The sequence below is a fragment of the Salmo salar genome, chromosome 12, assembly GCF_965601325.2.
Source record: "Salmo salar chromosome 12, fSalSal1, whole genome shotgun sequence".
Lineage (NCBI taxonomy): Eukaryota > Metazoa > Chordata > Actinopteri > Salmoniformes > Salmonidae > Salmo > Salmo salar.
The window spans coordinates 85,198,272-85,219,958 of NC_138302.1; the positions used below are offsets into that span (position 1 = coordinate 85,198,272).

At 41.5% G+C, this 21,687-nt stretch overlaps 1 protein-coding gene across 1 annotated transcript; it reads left to right on the forward strand.

The window, feature by feature from the left end:
- The first annotated feature begins 510 nt into the window (after positions 1-510).
- On the forward strand, positions 511-14,924 carry zgc:113054 (uncharacterized). The gene is made up of 11 exons (XM_014133190.3): positions 511-756; positions 2,316-2,505; positions 2,595-2,686; positions 2,783-3,015; positions 3,317-3,553; positions 3,639-3,713; positions 3,906-4,122; positions 5,188-5,396; positions 6,052-6,124; positions 10,479-10,596; positions 13,033-14,924. The coding sequence occupies exons 1-11, from the start codon at positions 741-743 to the stop codon at positions 13,226-13,228; spliced, it is 1,656 nt and encodes a 551-aa protein (XP_013988665.1). The 5' UTR covers positions 511-740; the 3' UTR covers positions 13,229-14,924.
- Positions 14,925-21,687: the final 6,763 nt, after the last annotated feature.

The following is a 21,687-nucleotide window of genomic DNA, read 5'->3' on the forward strand; positions in this document are numbered from 1 at the left end:
ATGCACTAATCATTTCAGTAAAGTTGTCCAGCAACAGGGTAATCAAATTAAGACCCTACACCTGAAAATAAAGAGTAATAAAACGTGGAGCTGACAACAAAAGCAGATGTCAGTCTAGGATGAGCCAAGATCAAAGGTTTAAGATCAACTTTTTTGTAGAGTAAATGTATGATAATGGGAAATAAGCACATTCTTGAAGTAAGGTGATCGTTCATGTCTTTTCGTATTGAGCTAAGAATCCATTCTATTATATCATTTGAATGATTTCACATTTTACATGGCTCATTTGAACTCTTCAACACCTCATGACAAAAGTGTAGACATGATGGAAACAAGTTGTATTTTTCTTTCTTTACACAAGTGGCCTTTTTAACGTGTGGATGCCTGAGCTGGACAGATACAGTGGCTTGACTTGGTTGAAGGTCAGCTCCATTAGACATAACTGTGTTATACGGTTTGCGCCCACGTGATGACAGTAAAACGACCCGAAAAAACGTTGTCGCGAAAGGTTTACACAAAAAGTTTGACATCGACAGACAGATCTTACAGGTCAACGGACACGTGGGCGGAACTACTGTGTGGAAAACTAGGGAGTTTCGTAAGCCATCAATAAAGATACATTTACACAACTGAAACGGGTTTAAGCTATATAGATAGACATACAGCTGCTTTGCCAGTCGCCCTTTGTGATTTGACAACTTGTTGTGTATTTTGTATTACGAACGCCGTGGAAATTCACCATGCAGGCTGCCAAAGGTATGTCGGATCTTTCTCACAGAACTCGCTATGATTGCAGAAGCTCGACAATGAATGTGGTTGGGCTAGTTAGTTGTAGGATGCAGGAGAATGTCGCGGGGAAACATCAACTGGAAAGATGATAGGACACAAATAGTAAATTCATAATATTACACTATTTTTGCATTATAAAACTAAACATTACATTTATATTAATTGTAATTAAATAACCTACATATAGGACTAGCTAGATGCGGTTAAGAGGTCAATGCATGGAACGCAGCCGTGGGGGACTAGGACGCGGGATTGGCGCACATTTAACAAATCTGATCCAACAAAGTGGATATTCGTCAAATCCGTCAAGATTGATGTATTGTGACATGCCCACAATGTAGTTACTAACGTCCGATTTGAATATATTTGGTTGTTTTCGCTGCATAACATTTAGAATTGGTCCCTTTTCAGGTTTAGAATAAGTGACTGCTAATGCTAGTTTCATAACTCCTGTCTGTAGTGTCGCTAGCATCCAGCAATCGGTGGTGGTAGTCTAGTTTTGAACTGTATTGCAGTTGATTGGTGACGATGGCATGAACATGTATTGGGGTTGACATCTATACAAGCAGTTTACTCCGATTTTTACATTAACATAGTGTGAAATACACATAAACAATAGCTTAAATGAATGAGGTACCCTAAGGCATTTTTCACCCACGCGTTTCGATGGCATAGCCATGGTTTTGGTCGAGTTCCATTGACTTCTTTACCACATCTCTAGGAACATACACTTATAAACCCGCCTGTTGCAGTTATTTATTGGACTCATCCTTCCTAGAGCTCTATGTCCATCTAATGGTGTAGTTATGTCATGACACAGAGCAGTCTTTGAATTGTCCAGTGGGAAAAGTACCCAACTGTCATACTTGAGTAAAAAGTCACACAGCAAAATACTACTTGAGTAAAAGTCTAAAAGTATTTGCTTTTAAATATACTTCATATCAAAAGTAAATGTAATTGCTAAAATATTCTTAAGTATCAAAAGTAAAAGTCTAAATACTTTTACATTCTTTATATGAAGCAAACCAGACGGCACAAATTAATTTTTTATATTTTTTATTCACGGATAGCCATGGGCACGCTCCCAACACTCCAACATAATTTACAGACAAAACATTTGTGTTTAGTGAGTCTGCCAGATCAGAGGCAGTAGGGAGGACCAGGGATGTTCTCTTGATAAGTGCGTATCTATCATATGTAACATTCCATATGTTACAAGTACTTTTGGGTGTCAGGGAAAATGTATGGAGTAAAAAGTACATAATTTTCTTATGAATGTAATGGAGTAAAAGTTGTCAAATATAAATATTAAAGTACACAGATACCCCTACAAACTGACTTATGCAGTACTTTAATGTATTTTTACTTTATACCATTGGAATTCCATATTATTATTATAACGTCATTCCGTCTCTGTATCACCCCCCCCCCCCTCTCAAATTGTTCATTAGTATAATAGCCTACTGTAGTCATTAGGCGTATACTGTATAGGCTTGTGTACAGTTTTGGTCTTGTGTTCTCTGCAGTCTCTGACACCCCGATGGAATTCATGGTGGATTTCCTAAACAAAGCCAAGGAGATAGCAGATAGCAATGCCAACGTTCCAGAGGAGCTGAGGGTCAACCTACAGAAGGCCCTGGACATAGCGTGTGGTCTAGATGGCTACCTGGAGAAAATGAGCAGCCAGGAAAGTGCACCTCTCGCTGAGCTGTATCAGTGAGTAATTCTCTTGTCCGTCCCACAGACACAGTTCACACGGATGGTTTCTTATGCACATTCTTACTTAATCCCATACGGATGTGTAGGAAAACGATGGAACACAACTGGGATAAAGTATTCAAGGAGGGCAAGACTCAGTTTCGGCTTCCAAAAGAGTGCATCACTGGGCATGTGGAAGGTGAGACATCTCTATTGGGTTCAGTTGTGTGGATGCTTGGATAGAGATACATATTTAAGTAGTGCTAAATATTTTTTCTTGATGTTTCATTGGCAGGCCAGACTCTGAAAATGCTGGTTCACATGAGTAAAGCCAAGAGAATCCTAGAGATAGGCATGTTCACAGGGTATGGTGCTCTCTCAATGGCTGAAGGACTGCCCGAGGATGGTTCACTGGTTGCCTGTGAGATTGAGCAATATCTTAAAGAATTTGCTAAGCCCATATTTGACAGGTCTCCACATGGCAAGAAGATAACAGTGAAGATTGGTTCTGCCATGGATAGCTTGAAGGTGACTAGCTACATGTTGTGTAACTACATTGATTAAGTTTAGCCTGCAGTGATTACACATGTTAGTCTACTTGCTTAATAACCACGTTATATAGTTACATGCATATACAATGCAAACCAAATCACTTAAAGTAACAAAACTATTTGTAAATGTAATAAATATGAGTATAATAAATTGGCAATTATATATATATAAATATAACAGCCATTACATCTGAGTAAAAGACAATACACCGATACAGTGTATCTAGCTCATTGACAGTGAATGGTCCAGCTCTCTGATAATATTGTCTCTTTTAAAGGAACTGGCTGCAGCAGGCGAGCAGTTTGACATGGTCTTTATCGACGCAGACAAGAACAACTACATGAACTACTACAAGTTCATCCTGGACCACAACCTCCTACGACTGAGTGGTGTGATATGTGTGGATAACTCTCTGTTCAAGGCTAAGGTCTACCTAAAGGACACCGCTGATGTAAACGGGCTGGCGCTTCGAGATTTTAACCAGTTTGTGAAGAGTGATCTTCGTGTGGAGCAGGTCAGTGGCGAGACATGGCTTGTAATCTATCTAATTATTGCTGGGTGTTTATTCCTGTGTTAGTAAAGGTTTTGCTTTTTTTAAGGTCATTGTCCCCCTCAGAGATGGCATCAGCATCATCCGCAGAGTACCCATGGCAACAGCATGTGCAGGCACACAGGTAACATACGACGCATCCTCAGTCAGAACCACACTTAGTGCCAGTGCTAAAAGGAAAAGAAAATGACTATCACTGTTGTCATTGACAGCTGTAGTTACTACCATGAGTCAAATGGTGACTTTACAGTACTTAAAAGCTCATACAGACTTTTCCCTTCTCAATTATAACTCACTTGTGTTTGACTTGTCTCAGAGCAAGGTAACAGACGATGAGGTTTTCCGGGGTTTGAACGGGAGGTCGATCCTGGACCGGATGCGTCTGGATGGCAGGGTGGCCTATGTGACGGGGGCAGGCCAGGGTATAGGCAGGGCGTTCGCACATGCCCTAGGAGAGGCTGGGGCCAAAGTGGCTGTGGTAGACCTGGACCAAGGGAAGGCTGAGGGCGTGGCAGAGGAGCTCACACTGAAAGGTAAGTCTTTGGCATTAGCACACACCACTATGATTGTCACAATGTTGGATTTTCATATTAACCTTCAATGTATTACCAGCAGATGGTGCTCTACTGTCAGGGAAAAGTCAAGGAAATACTGTACATCATTGTTCCCCTATTAGCGGTCCAAGATTTGAATTGTTTTGTTTTATTATTGTTGGACATGATGTAAAAATACCCCCACGCATAATAGAGAGATATACACTACACTGAGTGTACAAAACATTAGGAACACCTTCCTAATATTGAGTTTGCACCCCTCCCTTTTGCCCTCAGAACAGCCTCAATTCGTCAGGGCATAGACTCTACAAGGTGTCAAAAGCGTTCCACAGGGATGCTGGCCCATGTTGACTCCAGTGATTCCCACTGTTGTGTCAAGTTGGCTGAAACCCAGCAGCGTTGCAGTTCTTAACACAAACCGGTGCACCTGGCACCTACTACCATACCCCATTCACAGGCACTTAAGTCTTTGTCTTTCCCATTCACCCTCTGAATGGCACACGTACACAATCCATTTCTCAATTGCCCCAAGGTTTAAAAATACTTCTTTAACCTGTCTCCTTCCCTCTACACTGATTGAAGTGGATTTAACACGTGACATCAATAAGGGATCATAGCTTTCACCTGGTCAGTCTATCATGGAAAGAGCAGGTGTTGTTAATGTTTTGTACACTCAGTGTATGTGATTGTATGCAAACGTAAGCCAGGTTTGAATGCTTGTTTTAGTGAAGTATTATATCTGTTTGGGCTTCTTGCGGTCACTTTGTAGTCTGCAAATGATTTGTAATTATGTTCCGGCCCCCTGACCTTCCGCTCAAGAAACCATCGTCCTAGGCTGAATCTAGTTCATTATCCCTGTTGTATATTGTAACCTGATTATATTATATTTTCAGACAAAACTTTAATCTGCACCTCATGGCACCATATTTTGCATATGAAGACACAAAATAGTAATAATATCAATCATTTTGAACTTCAGTCTTCAAAAAGTCTAGACGTGTTGCCTATTATTGCATTTTAAACAGCCACTATTTTTTAATCCAGGGATAAATTGCATTGCGATTACTGCTGACATCAGCAAATCGTCAGATGTTGAGAGGATGATTGACAGCATTGTGTCCAAATGGGGAGCGATCCAAATAGCATGCAACAACGCAGGGATCAACGTGAACTCAGCCAGTGAAGACACCAGTCTGGAAGAGTGGGACCAAACCTTTGATGTCAACTTGAGGGGGACCTTCATGTGTTGTCAGGTGTGTGATTCCTCTACTGTATTCTGTTGTAAGCCTAGGCCACTTATAGGGGACGCCTGATCTGCACTATCGTCTAGGATTGATGTGCCCAGCTGGTAATACACTTGTGTCCCCTGTGGACCGGCTGAATGCGGTGCGAAATGGTGTTGGAAAATGTTTTATTAAGACGGTACACATTTTTCAATTTTTTTTTCTCCAACTGCCCGCCATTAAAGCTAGTTAAAGAGGAAAATTATGCCTTTGCAGCCTGACTACAGGATGCTTTATGTACGAGCCGGTACACGGGGGACACAAGTGTATTAACGGTTGGGCACATCAATCCAAGACAATAGTGCAGATCTAGAGCCCACTATTGGCAGCCTAGGTTAGAATGCTACTGTAGGCCTGTGTGATCTATTTCATTACTCAGAGGGTCATACCAGTGGCATAGGTCTGTCTGGAAAATGGGAAACATACAGTTGTTTGAGTTTATGCGTCTAACTGTTTTGGGGGGGGAATGTTTGACGTGTAAATTACACATGGAATATATGAGAGTTTGAGTTAGGGTCTTTGAGTAAGTATGAATAATAATGAAGGTGTACACATAGGGTGTCAATACTAAAAGTGTGATAAATGTTTGTAATATGTGTCCATTCCCCCTGAATTCTTGCCTCAGGCTGCAGGTCGTGTGATGCTGAAGCAAGGATATGGGAAGATAATTAACACAGCGTCCATGGCCAGTCTAATAGGTGAGTGATGATTCTATCTATCCTGTATGTTCCCTTTAGATTTCATCAACGTTTTAGAGGGAGAATGTCTTCCTTTCATCTCCATGTATGGTGAGTCAATGAAGAATGGTGAGTCAATGAAGAATAATGACCTGAGCTTTGTTGCTGCATTGATATGTCTCCTATAGTACACTGAGAAGTACAGTAATGTAATACTCATCACAGTGCTTTTGTGCACTAGAACATAATTGTATACGGTTTGTTTCTGTAACGTTGCCAAACGACTTCAATGGGCTTGGTATTCTACAGTCTTGCCATTTCAGTGTATTTTAGTGAACTTAGTGACAGAGGAAACTTGGTGACCCATTTCACAAATGCAATCTATTTTTTTTTTTAAGTATAATTGCTAATACTGCTAATCTTCACCATATAACTGTTTATTCAGGACAATGCTATAGTGATTTATCCACCCACATTATTCTCCCGCTGCAAACACAGTTAGTTGTGATTGCTGCTCATCAAGGCAGTTTTGCATCATAATAAACATCCATCTCCGGAGCTCTAGGGAGGATGTGTTAGTAAGGAAACCTGAGGTCCAACATGTAAAAGGCTTCCTGTGCAACAACCCTGCCTGCCTCTGTAAAGGTCTGTGTTTAAGCAGCAGATGCTTTTACATTTTACTAAGTGCATTGTGAAATGGGAGTTATTCCCAGCCCAGTGTAAATCCTCCTACAGGTTCCTCCAGAGAAACAGTAACACTTCATCAGCAGTATAGTCATCGCCAATAAACTGCTGTGACATATGGGCCTGAGTCCCAACTGCAGGGGCAATCTGTGAAACAGGGCCATGCTGGTAAATAGAGGATGGCAAAAAAAAAAGTGATCAATTACTCATGTTACGCACAGTCCTGCAGGAATTGACTTTATTGGTCTGGACATCTGTTATAGTATTGTCATAATGAATAATCAGAGGGGACCTGTTTTCGCCAAGTAGGATACCAAAAAGCAGCCGTGAATGTGCATTTTAATTGGACAATGACAGCTTTTTGTCCATCTGCTGAATAAAATGTGTTTTTCTCCTCCCCTGTACATTTGAAGAGAATGATGGTAGGCCACACAAAGGAAGAGCATTTTTGACATGCTAATAAACTAATATATATATTTCCCATGCTGTTTGGCTGTATTGGAGAGTAGATGTAAAGTATTTGACCTGACTAAGGAGGATAGAGAGAATCATGTCAGCGGCACGCTCATTCAGCCTGTGTACCATCTTTACTTCCTATCTGTCCTGAGGACTTGAGTATGTGTAGGCCTGTGATGAAAAGGGCTAGTTTCCCCCCACTTAGAATGGGCAATAAGTAGCAGTAGGAATGTTAGAGGGTTTTAGACTGCTCTCTTTCTCCCTCTCTAAGGATTACTGCTCTTAAGACGGAAAACATCAATGCAGGTTTATTTGAAGGATGAAGGCCTGTTTTGAACGGTATTTTGGAGCTGTATCATCAGGTCTTCAGTGAGGATTAGCACTGTTAGGCTTTTTTAGCTGTGTTTCCTGTCCTGATAAATCGGCTTTCACCTTCAGTCTGGGTGTAAGCCCTGGGCTTTGCTCCTCCTCACGTGCTCCTCCTCTCCTCCAAGGCTGGGGTCCTACCCAAGGGCCTGCACCTCCTCCTCAGCCTCCTCACTCCATCATGGAAGCATCCTCCATCCTCTTCTCTCCTCACATCAGCTCTATTCCTTTCTAAACAAACGAGGGACCGTGAATCTCCTGTCCACTCTGTCTCCCCAGGACCAGCCCCTGCCTCTCTGCAGCTGTGTCATATTTATCATCTCTGTTCCGACCGAAGCAATTTGGCAGTGAGATCAAGGGGCGACGAGGTTAACTACTAAAGTTGTATGTAACTTGGAGGCTTCCCTGTGATGATTAATCAACCAGAGGGAAATTAGCCGCTGTCCAAGCATCCCATGCAGTGTGCAGCATCTGTGATGGTCAAGGCAAACAAATGGTGTTGCCTTTGTTGCTGAAGATGGTGCGTAACTGGACATTACAAGCAATTATTCTGACATGGCTTTATCCACGGGGTCCCAAGTACCTAATGGAGGTGTTTTCATGTAGCATGCAGTAGAAACCAGGGTGCTGAGTTATGATTGAAATGAAGTAATGCATAGAATGAATAATATGCAGGGGTACTCGAGTGGCGCAGCGGTCTAAGGCACTGCATCTCAGTGCAAGAGGCGTCACTACAGTCCCTGGTTCGTATCCAGGCTGTATCACATCCGGCTGCGTCCGGGGTAGGCCGTCATTGTAAATAAGAATTTGTTCTTAACTGACTTGCCTAGTTAAATAAAGGTAAAAAATATATAATAATTACTCTCAGAGAAAGTCTACATTGTAGTGTGTGTTTCATGGTTATTAGAGGGGTAACGTTTGTCTTTTAGACATTGAGTGCAGTTTATATGGTTATTCCACATTTTGATGTGTTACAGCCTGAATTCAAAATGGATGAAATAGATTTTCCCCCACCCATCTACACACAATAACCTATAATGACAAAGTGAAAACATGTTTTTAGAAATGTAGCAAATTTAATTGAAAATGAAAACATGTACATAATTATTCACACCCCAGAGTCAGTACTTTGTAAAAGCAACTTTGATAGCGATTACACTTCGAGTCGTCTCGGGTATGTCAGTATAAACTCTACACATCTGGATTTTGGGATATTCTCCCATTCTTCCTTGCAGATTTTCTCAAGCTCTGTTAAGTTAGATGGGGAGAGCCGGTGAACAGCAATCTTCAAGTCTTAGGATTCAAACGAACTCTGTAGTTCTGTCAGAGTGGTCATTGGGTTCTTGATCACCTCCCAAGGTCCTTCTTGCCCAGTTGCTCAGTTTGATTGGATGGCCAGCTCTAGGCAGAGTCTGCGTAGTTACATGTTTTTTTAATTTCCCAATGATGGAGACCACTGTGCTTTTGGAAACTTTCAACACTAGTATTTGTTTTATACTCTTCCCCAGATATATGCCTCAACACTATTCATGGTATAGTTTCTGCTCTGACACAGATTTGTCCGTCGGACTGCCAGATGGTGAAGCGTGATTAATCACTCCTGAGAACGCATTTCCACTGCTCCAGAGTCCAATGGCAGCGAGCTTTACACCACTCTAGCCAACGCTTGGCATTTCTCATGGTGATCTTAGGCTTGTGTGCGGCTGCTCGGCCATGGAAACCCATTTCATGAAGCTCCCAACGAACAGTTCTGATGTTGCTTCCAGGGGCAGTTTGGGGCTTGGTAGTGAGACAATTTTTACGCGCTTAAGCTCTCGGCGGTACCGTTCTGAGCTTGTATGGCCTACCACTTCGCGGCTGAGCTGTTGTTGCTCCTAGACGTTTCCACTTTGCAAAAACAGCACTTACAGTTGTCCAGCCATTAGCAGCTCTAGCAAGGAAGAAATTTAACGAACTGACTTGTTGGAAAGGTGGCATTCTATGACGGTACCACGTTGAAATTCATTGAGCTCTTCAGTAAGTCTTATTTTACATTTACATTTTAGTCATTTAGCAGACGCTCTTATCCAGAGCGACTTACAGTAGTGAGTGCATACATTTCATTTCATGCATTTTTTTTTTTTGTACTGGCCCCCCGTGGGAATCAAACCCACAACCCTGGCGTTGCACACACCATGCTGGCGTTGCAAACACCATGCTCTACCAACTGAGCCACAGGGAAGGCTTATCTACTACCAATGTTTGTCTATGGAGATTGCATGGCGGTGTGCTTGATTTTATACACCTGCCAGCAATGGGTGTGGCTGAAATAGCCAAATCCACTCATTTGAAGGGATGGTCACATACTTTTGTATATATAGTGTACACTGCCAACTGTGGGACATTATATAGACAGGTGTGTTCCTTTCTAAATCATGTCCAAACAATTGAATTGGCCACAGGTGGACTCCAATCAAGTTGTAGTGACATCTCAAAGATGATCAAAGGAAATTGGATGCACCTGAGCAAAATGTGGAGTGTCATAGCAAAAGGGTGTGAATACTTATGTAAATTAGATATTTTTGTATTTCATTTTCAATAAATTTGCTAACATTTCTAAAAACATGTTTTTACTTTTACATTATGGGGCATTGTGTGTCTGGGTGAGGGTAATTTTTATTTTATTTAAAAGTTTTTTATTCAGCCTGTAACACAATAAAATGTGGAATAAGTCAAGGTGTATAACAACTCTCTGAATGTATGTGTTTTAATTAGTTCAAGTTTAGTTTAAAACAAGTGATAGACAACAATACAGATCTTTTTTAAATGCAAAGACCTATGCAGGTGTAGTTGGATCAATACTACTTGACTTGATTTGTCCCCTCTGCAGTGCCCCATCCACAGAAGCAGCTTGCCTACAACACCTCAAAGGCAGGAGTGGTCAAACTGACACAGACACTTGGCACAGAGTGGATCGACAGAGGGGTCCGAGTTAACTGCATCTCACCGTAAGTTTGTGTCCCACATGTTCGTTTTATTAAATGGCCTGGTTTCAGAATAGGCCTATAGTGTCAATGGTAGATCTTATCTGTATCACCATGACACAACAGTTCACAAATATTTTTATTTATTTCAATCCTAACTTAGATTTAAGAATGTACACATACAAAATGTCCATGGATTTCAAGCCCATCTATTCTGAACAAAATTATAAATGCAACATTCAACAATTTAAACGATTTTACTGAGTTACAGTTCATATAAGGAAATCAGTCAATTTAAATAAATTAGGTCCTAATCTATGGATTTCACATAACTGGACAGGGGTGCAAACATAGGTGAGCCTTGGCAGGCATAGGCCCACCCACTTGGGAGCAAGGCCCACCCACTGGGGAGCCAGGCCCAGCCAATCAGAAGGAGTTTTTCTCTACAAAAGGTTTTATTGCAGACAGAAATACTCCTCAGTTTCATCAGCTATCCAGGTGGATGGTCTCAGATGATCCCGCAGGTAAAGAAGCCAGATGTGGAGGTCCTGGGCTGGTGTGGTTACACATGGTCTGCGGTTGTGAAGCCGGTTGGACGTACTGCCAAATTCTCTAAAACGACGTTGGAGGCAGCATATGGTAGATAAATGAACATTCAATTTTCTAGCAACATCTCTGGTGGACATTCCTGCAGTCAGCATGCCAATTGCACGCTCCCTCAAAACTTGATATATCCGTGGCATTGTGTTGTGTGACCAAACTGCACATTTTAGAGTGGCCTTTTGTCCCCAGCACCAGGTGCACCTGTGTAATGATCATGCTATTTAATCAGCTTCTTGATATGCCACACCTGTCAGGTGGATGGATTATCTTGGCAAAGAAGAATTGCTCACTAATAGGATGTAAACAATTTTGTGACCAAAAGAGAAAAGCTTTCTGTGCGTATGGAACATTTCTGGGATCTTTTATTTCACCACATGAAACATGAAACTTTACATTTTTGTTTAGTATGTATTGCTATTTGTTGAGCTGCCAAGAACAGTAATGATGAGAAGCGGATTGAGTGTTTTCCTCCATTGTAAAAGTTCCATTTGAGAGTGAGGCACCCATTTAAGCCCTCAAACAATGTGCTCAGGCTTAATTAGATGGCGTCTTTAGGGAGGAATCAACCAAACACTTGCTCTAATTGTTATATTCAATTAGGGAATCAAATGAGCATCCTCACTCCAAGTGTCTCCACAACAATAGCACATTGTTTGTATCTAGTTGTCTGTGAAGCTGTGTGGCGGGAAGAAGAGAACAGAGGAACACTCTTCGCTGCGCTGTGTATGTGTGTGTGTTAAGTCGAGCATCCCTTAGCCCCAGCAAATCCGTCCGGTGGCTCGGCATGCAGGGCCCATCACCACACCCAGATCAAAGTGCCCACTCTCCCACCACTCTGCTTTATTTATCGCCAGCTTGTTTGCTAATTTTAATTTGCAAAGAAGCAATTCTTTCCCCCTTCTAACTGGCTGTCTCAATGGGGCACTGATTTCTTAGAAGTGACAGTCAGTAAATATGCATAAAAAAGGGACACAATTAGCGAGTGCGAGGTTGACTGCAGCCTGATTTCATTGGCAACTTTAGCCGCGCCGGTGATAAGCTGCATTATCTAGAAAATTGGCTGCGGGAAAACAGCACCTCTGATTGCCAGTAAAGGTTCCAGATAACAGGGCGCTGAAGAGAAATATAATTGAGGTGGAATATGTTAACCAGGGTGTCACATGCTTCTTGGAGCCGCTAATTTATCCAAATGTTGGAATTTGTATCAAGGCACAGCCAGGAATACTGTATGCCTAACGTGTTGGGTACGGGCTAAAGATGAGTCGACCGTGAAGCTTTTAGTTACTTTCATAATGATTGTGTGAAAAGCCTGAAGTCGTCTCACATTAGACACAGCTGTGTTGACACGTTTATCCAAATGATAAAGAGAGGAGAGAAAATCATTGGTCATGATAGATTAATGCTGACAGAAGCATTGTCTAAACATGAAAGTACCACAGTCTCAGAGGAGGAAATCAGATGAGGAAATCACTACAGTACCAACACACCTGTTTCCTTTAAATGCCACTCAAGCACTATGCCCGAGAATCAAACCAGCTAAAGCACATATCAGGCAGGAATCAGGGAGACGCAGAGAAAGTGATAATGTACAGGCTCCTGAAGGCGAATTACACCTCGGGTCCTGTCGTACCCGGTGGCGCTTCCTGCGACGTGCCAGTCATTTAACACCACGCGTCCCACTGGAAATATCATCAGAGATGTACCCTTTTTCTGAAGGGTAATTGGGTTTATTTATTATTTTATTTTGGTTACCAAAGTGGTGGCTCTGAAACGCCACACTGCTGCCACTCCTGGCTTTGATGTTTGATGTCTCTGAATTCTCTTTCCCTCCATCTCTCTCTCCCTTTTTCTTTTCAGGGGGATTGTTGACACCCCTCTCATCCACTCGGAGAGTTTGAGGCCTCTGGTGAAGCGCTGGCTGTCAGATATCCCTGCTGGACGACTGGCTCTAGTGACAGACCTGCAAGCTGCAGTGGTCTACTTGGCATCTGACGCCTCTGACTACATGACAGGGCATAACTTAGTCATAGACGGTGGGCAAAGTCTGTGGTAGAGAGAGGGAGAAGCTTAATTTTTCCCACTCTTGGTTCACTCTTGGGAATAGACAGGTGGCTGGTGGCACATTAATTAGGGAGACGGACTCATAGTCTGGAATGGAATGATATGGAACACTTGACTTCCATGTGTTTGATTTCACTCCATTCCAGCCATTATTATGAGCCGTCCTCCCCTCATCAGCCTCCTGTGGCAACCACTGTGACTGATCTCCACAGGGAGAATAGGATAACAGAGAGATTAGGTCAGAGTGATTACCTCCCTGGTTTACCATTATGTCAGATTGGAGATTATTTTACAGTTTCATACAGTAGTCTTCACATAAAATGGACATTCATTTCGACACAATTGTTCTTTTATATCCCTGTTAATTTTCTTAACAGAAATGCACACTTTGTTGCAAATCCTTTTTATGTCTTCTACATGGTGCTATCCTTTGGACATCTGTGTTTTTATACAGAAACATTTCACGCTGGAATCTGTGAGTGGCTCTTATAAACAGGTTTTGACACCATTGGCCCCATCAGAGGTATTTGTTTCATAAGTGAAAAGTACTTGAAACGGGTTCGTAGTTCAAGATTTTAATACACTGAATGCATGCTGCTTTCTACTGTGCAAGTGCAGTATGTACTGGATGTTAGATTGCAAAAGATTGGTTGGGCATAGTAGAAAGTACTGAGATGTGTATGACAAGATACTGTACGAAATACAGTCTGTTTCTAAAATTAACACTATCAAACTTAATATTGTAACTAATCCTTTCCTTATGGGGACTACATACTGAGCACATACATATGGTTTCAACGCTAACTAGACATTCTATGCATATAAATGTGTAATAACTTCCTGTTTGACAGTCTGGGATCGTTGTGTTTTTCCGGGTACCATAGCGTACCACCCTCCTTCAGCTCTTCTCTCTCTCATGGTTTTGCTGATTGGTCCCCCAAGTGGTGCTTACAATCCACATCTTAATTGCTCCCTGTACTGTTTATGTGCTGCAAAACAATGCTTAAAGGAGGTTAGCTGAGGGCACGGCCTTAGTCACTGCAATTATACCAAAGGAGTGTCCAATTAACACCATCCATGCAATGAGACCGTGCTTGTTTGTGTGAGCAACTTCTCACTATTAGTGGCCGTACTCAGATTTACATAATGGGGTCCCTTATTAACGGGGCTAGTGAGTGAGAGGATCCCATTTAGATATGGAAAGATCTGACGATCTCTGCATTTCAGTTGGATTTAATGTAGAAGACATACCAAACCTGCATGGTAGATAGACACAACTTCCTCACAGGACAATATCAGAAATGTGATTTCTGTAAGCAGTGAATGTAAGAATTTATCCAGAATGACCTAATAAACATCTTAATATAACGAGGGTAGAATATTAGTTAGGCATTTCGTCAGATGGCCACAAAGGGGCAGTCTAGAGATGGGGAGCTACAGATATTTGCCGTTCTCCACCTTTCAGTATACAGGATAATCACTGTTTGAATGTGGGGTTATCAAGAACATTATTTGCCATTATCCGAGGGTGATAACAAAGGGTCTGCTATATGTTTATGTGAAGAAATTATGATTGAAATGACATCCGCAATCCTAGTGTGCAAACAGCTGGACATGGGAATGAATCTGTGTTGAAATGTTGAACAAACACAATGTACAGTACTTTCAATTAAAATGAAACTGAAATAGTTACATTTCCAATGTATGAAAAATGTAATTACTGTATATTCATCTGTTGCTACTGCTTGCCAAGAGATGAGGTGAGTAATTGTCAAGGTTCACAGTAATTGTTATGCAGGTATCTACACAGTTTATGTTGGGAATTGTAATAACTGTTCTGAATGTAATCTACTGTCTTAATCTTAACTAAAGATAAACAATTACATGTCAGTTAACAACTTCAGTTGTAGTTTTCCATTAGTTGTACCTAAACACAGGTTGACTGGGGTCATACATACAGTAGGTGTATCATTTTGTCAATTCATTAAAGTGTAGCCTATAGTTTAAGGCATAACTATTGTAGCATCCACAGCAACATGTTAAACTCCATCCTCTGTACTGCTGTCCACAACACCTCACTTTAGTCAGGAGTTTATTCACAGCATAATTCAGTCTAAGCTGTTTTGATGTTATTATGTTTTGTATTGCTCTAAACGGTTTCAAAGCCCTTTTTGAAGATCTTGTTTTCCCTGGAAAGCACAGCCACAAGAGCCAAATCTAGTATTTTGAGCTGAAAAGGTGATCTCTCTCCAAACCTATGGCTTGCTTCATGAGGTGTAAGTGATCTTGAATACATTATTTATGACCTCCTTGTGCTGCAATTACGCTCAGGAGCGGGGCCCGCGAAAATGCCGGTGTTGTGCTAAAGAGTTCTTCAGCACTAAAGCACTTGTGCCCTCGCACTTCAAATCAACTTTGATTAATGTCCATGGTTGTCCTGGAATGCAACATTTTACAGCAGAAGCAAATCGTGAGTAGCCCTGGGTCGATGCGACAACAGGAGGAGACAACACAGAGCGGAGCACAGCCTGTATCTGGGTGAGAGAGTACGTCAGGGTTTATAGATGGCATATTAACATTTGACAACATCAATACCCTTTTATTGATGTATTTTATCATGCCTTAGCCCTAGTCTAGTGAGTGAGATATTTGAAAATGAAATGTATAGCCTTGATAAATGGAACTAAGGCTCTTACAACAGGTCTACATGACCTATTGTGTCAATGAAGTGTGGACAAAATCAATTATTTAAAATAATTGTACTTTCAACAGGTAAATAAAGGCTTTATTTCACTGATGTAAATACAATTAAATCACCTCAATCATCCTTACTGTGATCATTCTGTACTTATCAAAATTAGGAAGGGTAGTGAGTAGAAAATGGGGGACCAAGTACCTTGATAGTGTTGAAAGACAATTGACACAATAAAAGCCTCTGTCAATTTTTAACAACAGTGTCAGAACTCAGTAGTATGTAAAAGGTTCAATTACTGTGATTGTTTATTTTTGACAATTTTTATTGAAAACAAATAGTGTCTTGGCAGAAAGCTATTTCTCTAGCAAGAATTTAGCTAGGACTGGGAGTGGCCTAAGTGAGGGGCCTTATTGGAGGAACCTAATGAGAGCGATATCTAACCTAAAAACTATCTGTTATTGGCAGAGAGGTTTGAAACTCTCTTTGTTATTGGCCTATTAACTTCCTGCAAAACAACGACCTTTCAGGTGGTCTTTTCAAACAGCTTTTACACTAAAACAGCATAACCATAATTTTCACAATTTCACAGTATTATTCCAACCTCATAGTGTGGGAATATAAAACACCAGAAAATTGCGTTTTTAACTGCACTGGGCCTTTAACATGAGTTAACCACTGTCCCGTGTCCCCCGCCGAAAGATAAAACAATGGCAACATATGTAGGGAAAGACACACAGACGCCAAGTAACCTTTCCAAACGGCAGACTGACATTTTAGGGACCTTGATTCAAACTTGGGAATAATAGTGGTTTTAATTATATGCATGTTTAAATGAGCAATTATTGATACAACCTAGTTGCACAAGCCCAGGGGATGGAAATGGCCGTCAAGACTGTTTAATTCATTTTTTAAAGCTCCTTCAAGTACATTTCATTTTCATTATACCACCACAGTTGTGTTTTCTCTGATGGTGAGGGTTGCATCAGCTCACCTGCTTGTCTCTTGCTCTAGTGTGTGTGTGTGTGTGTGTGTGTGTGTGTGTGTGTGTGTGTGTGTGTGTGTGTGTGTGTGTGTGTGTGTGTGTGTGTGTGTGTGTGTGTGTGTGTGTGTGTGGTCACTAGCTGTATAGCTGGTATGTAGAGCTCTGTGTGGCCTTGTTGGTCAGCTCATGTGTTATTCATTGGAGTCTAGTTGTGCTGTTGGCTGGTATCATGCTCACCTGGTGACTTCCACAATTTCATTTTAGGTGGCTGCTGTGCTGTGTATTGTGAGATGGATTTCCAGTAAATAATAAAAAGGTGAACATTTTGTCAACCTGTGTTATAATTTTGTATTATATTTGAACAGAGGTAGCAAACTAGATGCATGCACATGCTTTATTAAATACATTTTTCTGGGGAGGTACCTTTCTGCTCGTTTCTCTTATGATTTGCTTATCTCTTTCTGGTTTTTTTTAATCCGCAGTAAAACTCATGAATTCATGATTTTCATTACCAATGGTGCATCAACTGAGCCAATGCTTTTCTGACCCAGCAAATTGCTGTCAAGTCCATTTGAGATTTACTTTATAAAATGATTCACATTTTTAATAATTCAACTACTGTGCCTTTATTGTTTTCTGTCATTATTGTTATGACCATAGCTAAGGTGGTTACAGTATATTTGTCCCTAACAATGGCTTCCATCAACGTAACAGTAAAATGAGTGGGTCCATTTCCAAAGCTGTTCTGTTTCGATTCAGCTACCCACTGAATTTGTTAAATGATTTGGCCAGAATATGTTATGCATCTAATACAATACTCTATTGACACTTTTTCTTCAGACAAATATCTCTTATGACATCTTAATAACAGGTGTCTAAAAACCCATTCCAATATCCATGTCCTGTGTCTGCATTACAGATGTAGAAGGTTTTTATTCAACATCAATACAGTGTGAGGGAAACAGTGAGTTCTCTAATTATAATGCTGCTAACGTGTTATTTCCTCCCCATGTGGGATTACTTTCATCTTCCCCATTTAAGATACACATTCTGTTTGGATACTCAAATTACAAACCCTCTATTAAATCTGACTGCGCAAAAGGCATTGATCATAACCCCGATAGCTCCACTCCAACTTAGATTTAATTTGCACTTCCATTAATATCTATGAAACGTCCGATTGTCGTCTTCGGCGTATTGATGGTATTGTAAGCCCTGCCTTCATATAATGTTCCCCAGCGGCTATGTGGAAATGTTACAGAGAATTAGGCCGAGGAGCAGGCTCAGTGGAACTGGCACAGCACTCAGAAATTCATTATCCTAATAAATAGAAAGAAATGAGGGATGGAGAATCTTAAGATACATTTATCTTCCCCACAAAAAGCCCTGAATCTGGCTTGAGTGGAGGATTCAAACTTATGCACTTCTCATTATTGCTGCCTGTGCACCCAAGGGTGTTCTCAAGACCCTAAGACATCTTTAAAAAAAGGCCTGGTGATTCAATAGAAAAGCAATCACTTAGCACCTCTCCATCATAAGGCTTGCTTGCTGGGGTATTTGGATACACATGGCTGCATCTTTTAAGCACCCTGGTTGATTATTACATTAATGAGCAATACGTCCTAGAAATACTTTATTAGAATAAAATGAGGTTAATTTTATTTTGCTGCGGTTGATTCGGTGACTTCCTTGGCTTACACTACAGTATCAAACTGAAAGTATTTAGTTTGATTTGTTATTTTGATGAATGAGTTCCTACCTCTGTCTTTTGTACCGTGTGTTTATCCCTGGTTGAGATCTAGACATGTTTTGTCCTTAGGGACCACACCACTGGAGCCTGAAGAGATGAATTATGCTGTCATTATGAAATCATGAAGTTACAATAACGTTTGCTGCTGTGGTGTTTACAGGTGTGTTGCTTCTCTAGAACCAGAGGAACCCCCTACAAGGAGGAATTTGGACCCCTCGGTGGATGACACTGTAGTAGTGATTATAAGTAGCAACATATCTGAAAGGCCTTTTTACATGCCTCTTGCTTCCTATAACTCTGCTTTGGCACTGCTTTGGTTGGTTTCTATGATCTATTGGCAGAATCTTCATATTTTGTTTTGTTCATTTTCAAAGGGGATTCCGCTTCTTTATGGTTCTGCCAGATTGATTCATTTGCAGGTCATTAAAAGAAAACCGTATCTTCTGAAAGCGTTGGGCTGCTCAGGTGGCGAGGCCTGTGCAGGGAGACACGTCGTAAATAAAGCCAGCTACATTTCAAATGCCATAAGTAGGGGCACCTCAGATCCTTGCATGATTGCAGATATTTAACTTATGCATGTCTAAAGGAGACCTCATTAACATTCAAGGAGCACTCATCTGTGTAGCAGGATCGTTCCATAGGCCTCATATTGAACATGTTTATTCACATTCAGCAACCTCTCTCTCTCTCACTGTCATTTGAGGCATTGAAAATGTAACTCTCATAAAGTTGTATGAGAATATGATATAATGATTGTGTGCTGTGATGGAAAACAATTGACTAAATGAGTGGTTATACTATGTTGTAACACAGGAACTCAAAGATCTGAGTGTTAAATGAATAACCATTTATTTGATTGTAGGTGAATCTTGCATGCTATATGTAATATGTTCACAGATGATCACACGAAACAATTGCCTCCACTACAATTTGACCAGTCATGTTTATTTGTAAAGAGTTTTTGATGGTTATGTCAGTAGTACCATAATCTCCTTAGACCAGGGTTTCCCAAACTCAGTCCCGGGGCCACCACTGGGTGCACATTTAGTTTTTTGCCCTAGTTCTACACAGCTGATTCAAATCCTGCCTTAGGCATACCTCAGTATCTTTGGAGCCTCTGAATCATGCATGACAGATACTCAATAATAATTGGCGTGGATTGCCTCTGACATCAGTCTGTGTCTGACAGCTGCTTTGTTCTGTGGTCAGATCTCCTATTTAACACATCAAAGAGTGTGTCTGCTTCACACACCTTATCTGACACCACATCTGACACCAAATCTGACACCAGGGACAAGCACAGCTGATTCTACTTGTCAACTAATCATCAACCCCTTGACAAGTTGAATGAGGTGTGTTTGTCTGGGGCTTCAACCAAAATGTGTACTGTTGGGGGTACTGGAGGACCGGAGTTAGGAACCACTGCTCTATAGAATACATCATAAAGGTGCATGTATTATGCTCTGTGCAAATTGGATAACCATTTAACAGCTAGCTTGTCTTCTAATGAGTATGATATACTGTACTCAAGATATGGTGGAAGACGTGATTTCAATGTACAGTAGCAGCTATACTCAAATGTTTTTATGATACATTTTTTCTTTCAGAACTGGATGACAGTATGTCTAAAACTGCTCCATGACATTTCAACTTAAAACCAAAGGCATGTGGATTCCGTAACAGTCATGAACATGACAACAAGCACATTCCCTGAGGGGAATCACAAGCCCTTTTACAGTAGGCCTGTGTAGATTTACAGGGGTTGAAAGGCGAATAGGAGTAGTTATGCCATGCTCATCAGCAGAAGCCTGGAAGATACGACGGGAGAGATCGATCTGCAGCTAATGCAATTCTCATTATTTCTTTGAATACATTCTCCAGAGGACAGGCACTTAGGAGGTACCTGGCGTTAGGACAGTGTTAGCTGTTCCTTCATAAGCCCTGGGAAGCTGCTCTCCACTGCTGACTGGAACGAGGCAAGGCAGTGCCTCTTTAATGACTCCAAGTTAAATACTGCATTTAGTGGGACGTATAAAGAGAGGGGCATGCTCTTTTTCTGTAGGCAGCATCCAGCGTTTTGATGACTCTAACAAGAACACAATAAATTGTTCCTCATTATTCAGTAATTAACTCCAATGCGCCAGGTCCCCATCCCCCTGCGCCACACTCTAAATCACCCCCTCCTCCCCCCTCCTTCTTCTGCTACACAGCTCTTTAATTTCCTCTACGCTGTGGGGACAGGAGGGGAGGGGATGGGGGCCACGGCGAGTTTGATGTCGTCCATCATCCCCTGCCATGTTTGCCGACCCCACACCCTAAACTAAACTCAACTTCCCTCCCTACCTTTCCTCCATTTCCCTTACCCACCCCTTACAGAGGTCTGGGCCCCACCTACAGTATGGGACAACACCTGGTGGAGTGTTAGGGCCCCCCAACCTGGGAAGATACCATGGGCATCAGTTATGTTCGGTGAGGGGGACTGTGATGATGATGAGATAGCAGTGTTCTTCTACTATCAGGCGATCATCACTACGCCTCCAGCCTTCATTCAGTAGTCAGTACATGAGATTTTCCCTTCCTCCTCCTGCTCTTAATTGTTAAAATGAGGCCATTAATTGGAGGCTGAGTCAAATCACCTGTCATTTCAGATGGGAATCAGCTGCTGATTGAAAGGTATCATAAAAGCCTGCCCAGGGCCTGGTTGGTACGGCTGTGCCTGCTGGGAGGGAGCTCCTTTTGTGCCTTGGCACACGCAGCCCAAAGGCCCAGAGCTCACTCTACTTTCTCTACTGTAGATTGGGCCTGTGCTCTTGAGTGACACAGATCCACACACATGGCCCAAATATAGATTCAAGAAAGGCAGTAGTGTCAGGCTCAATTCCTGGAGGATGCTGTGGGAGTGTTAGTTTCTACTGCTCCAGTGCCTCTGGCCTAATTGGGTAGGATGCACATAGCACACACATGCCATTCCTCAAAGAGTAAGGTCAAGTTCATTTAAAGGAGTAATAGGGAAATCAGACATGT

Coding starts and splice junctions, on each gene's coding strand:
- zgc:113054 (XM_014133190.3), top strand. Junction 6,125..10,478: donor GTCCATGGCCAGTCTAATAG/GTGAGTGATGAT, acceptor TCCCCTCTGCAG/TGCCCCATCCACAGAAGCAG. Junction 10,597..13,032: donor CGAGTTAACTGCATCTCACC/GTAAGTTTGTGT, acceptor TTTTCTTTTCAG/GGGGATTGTTGACACCCCTC.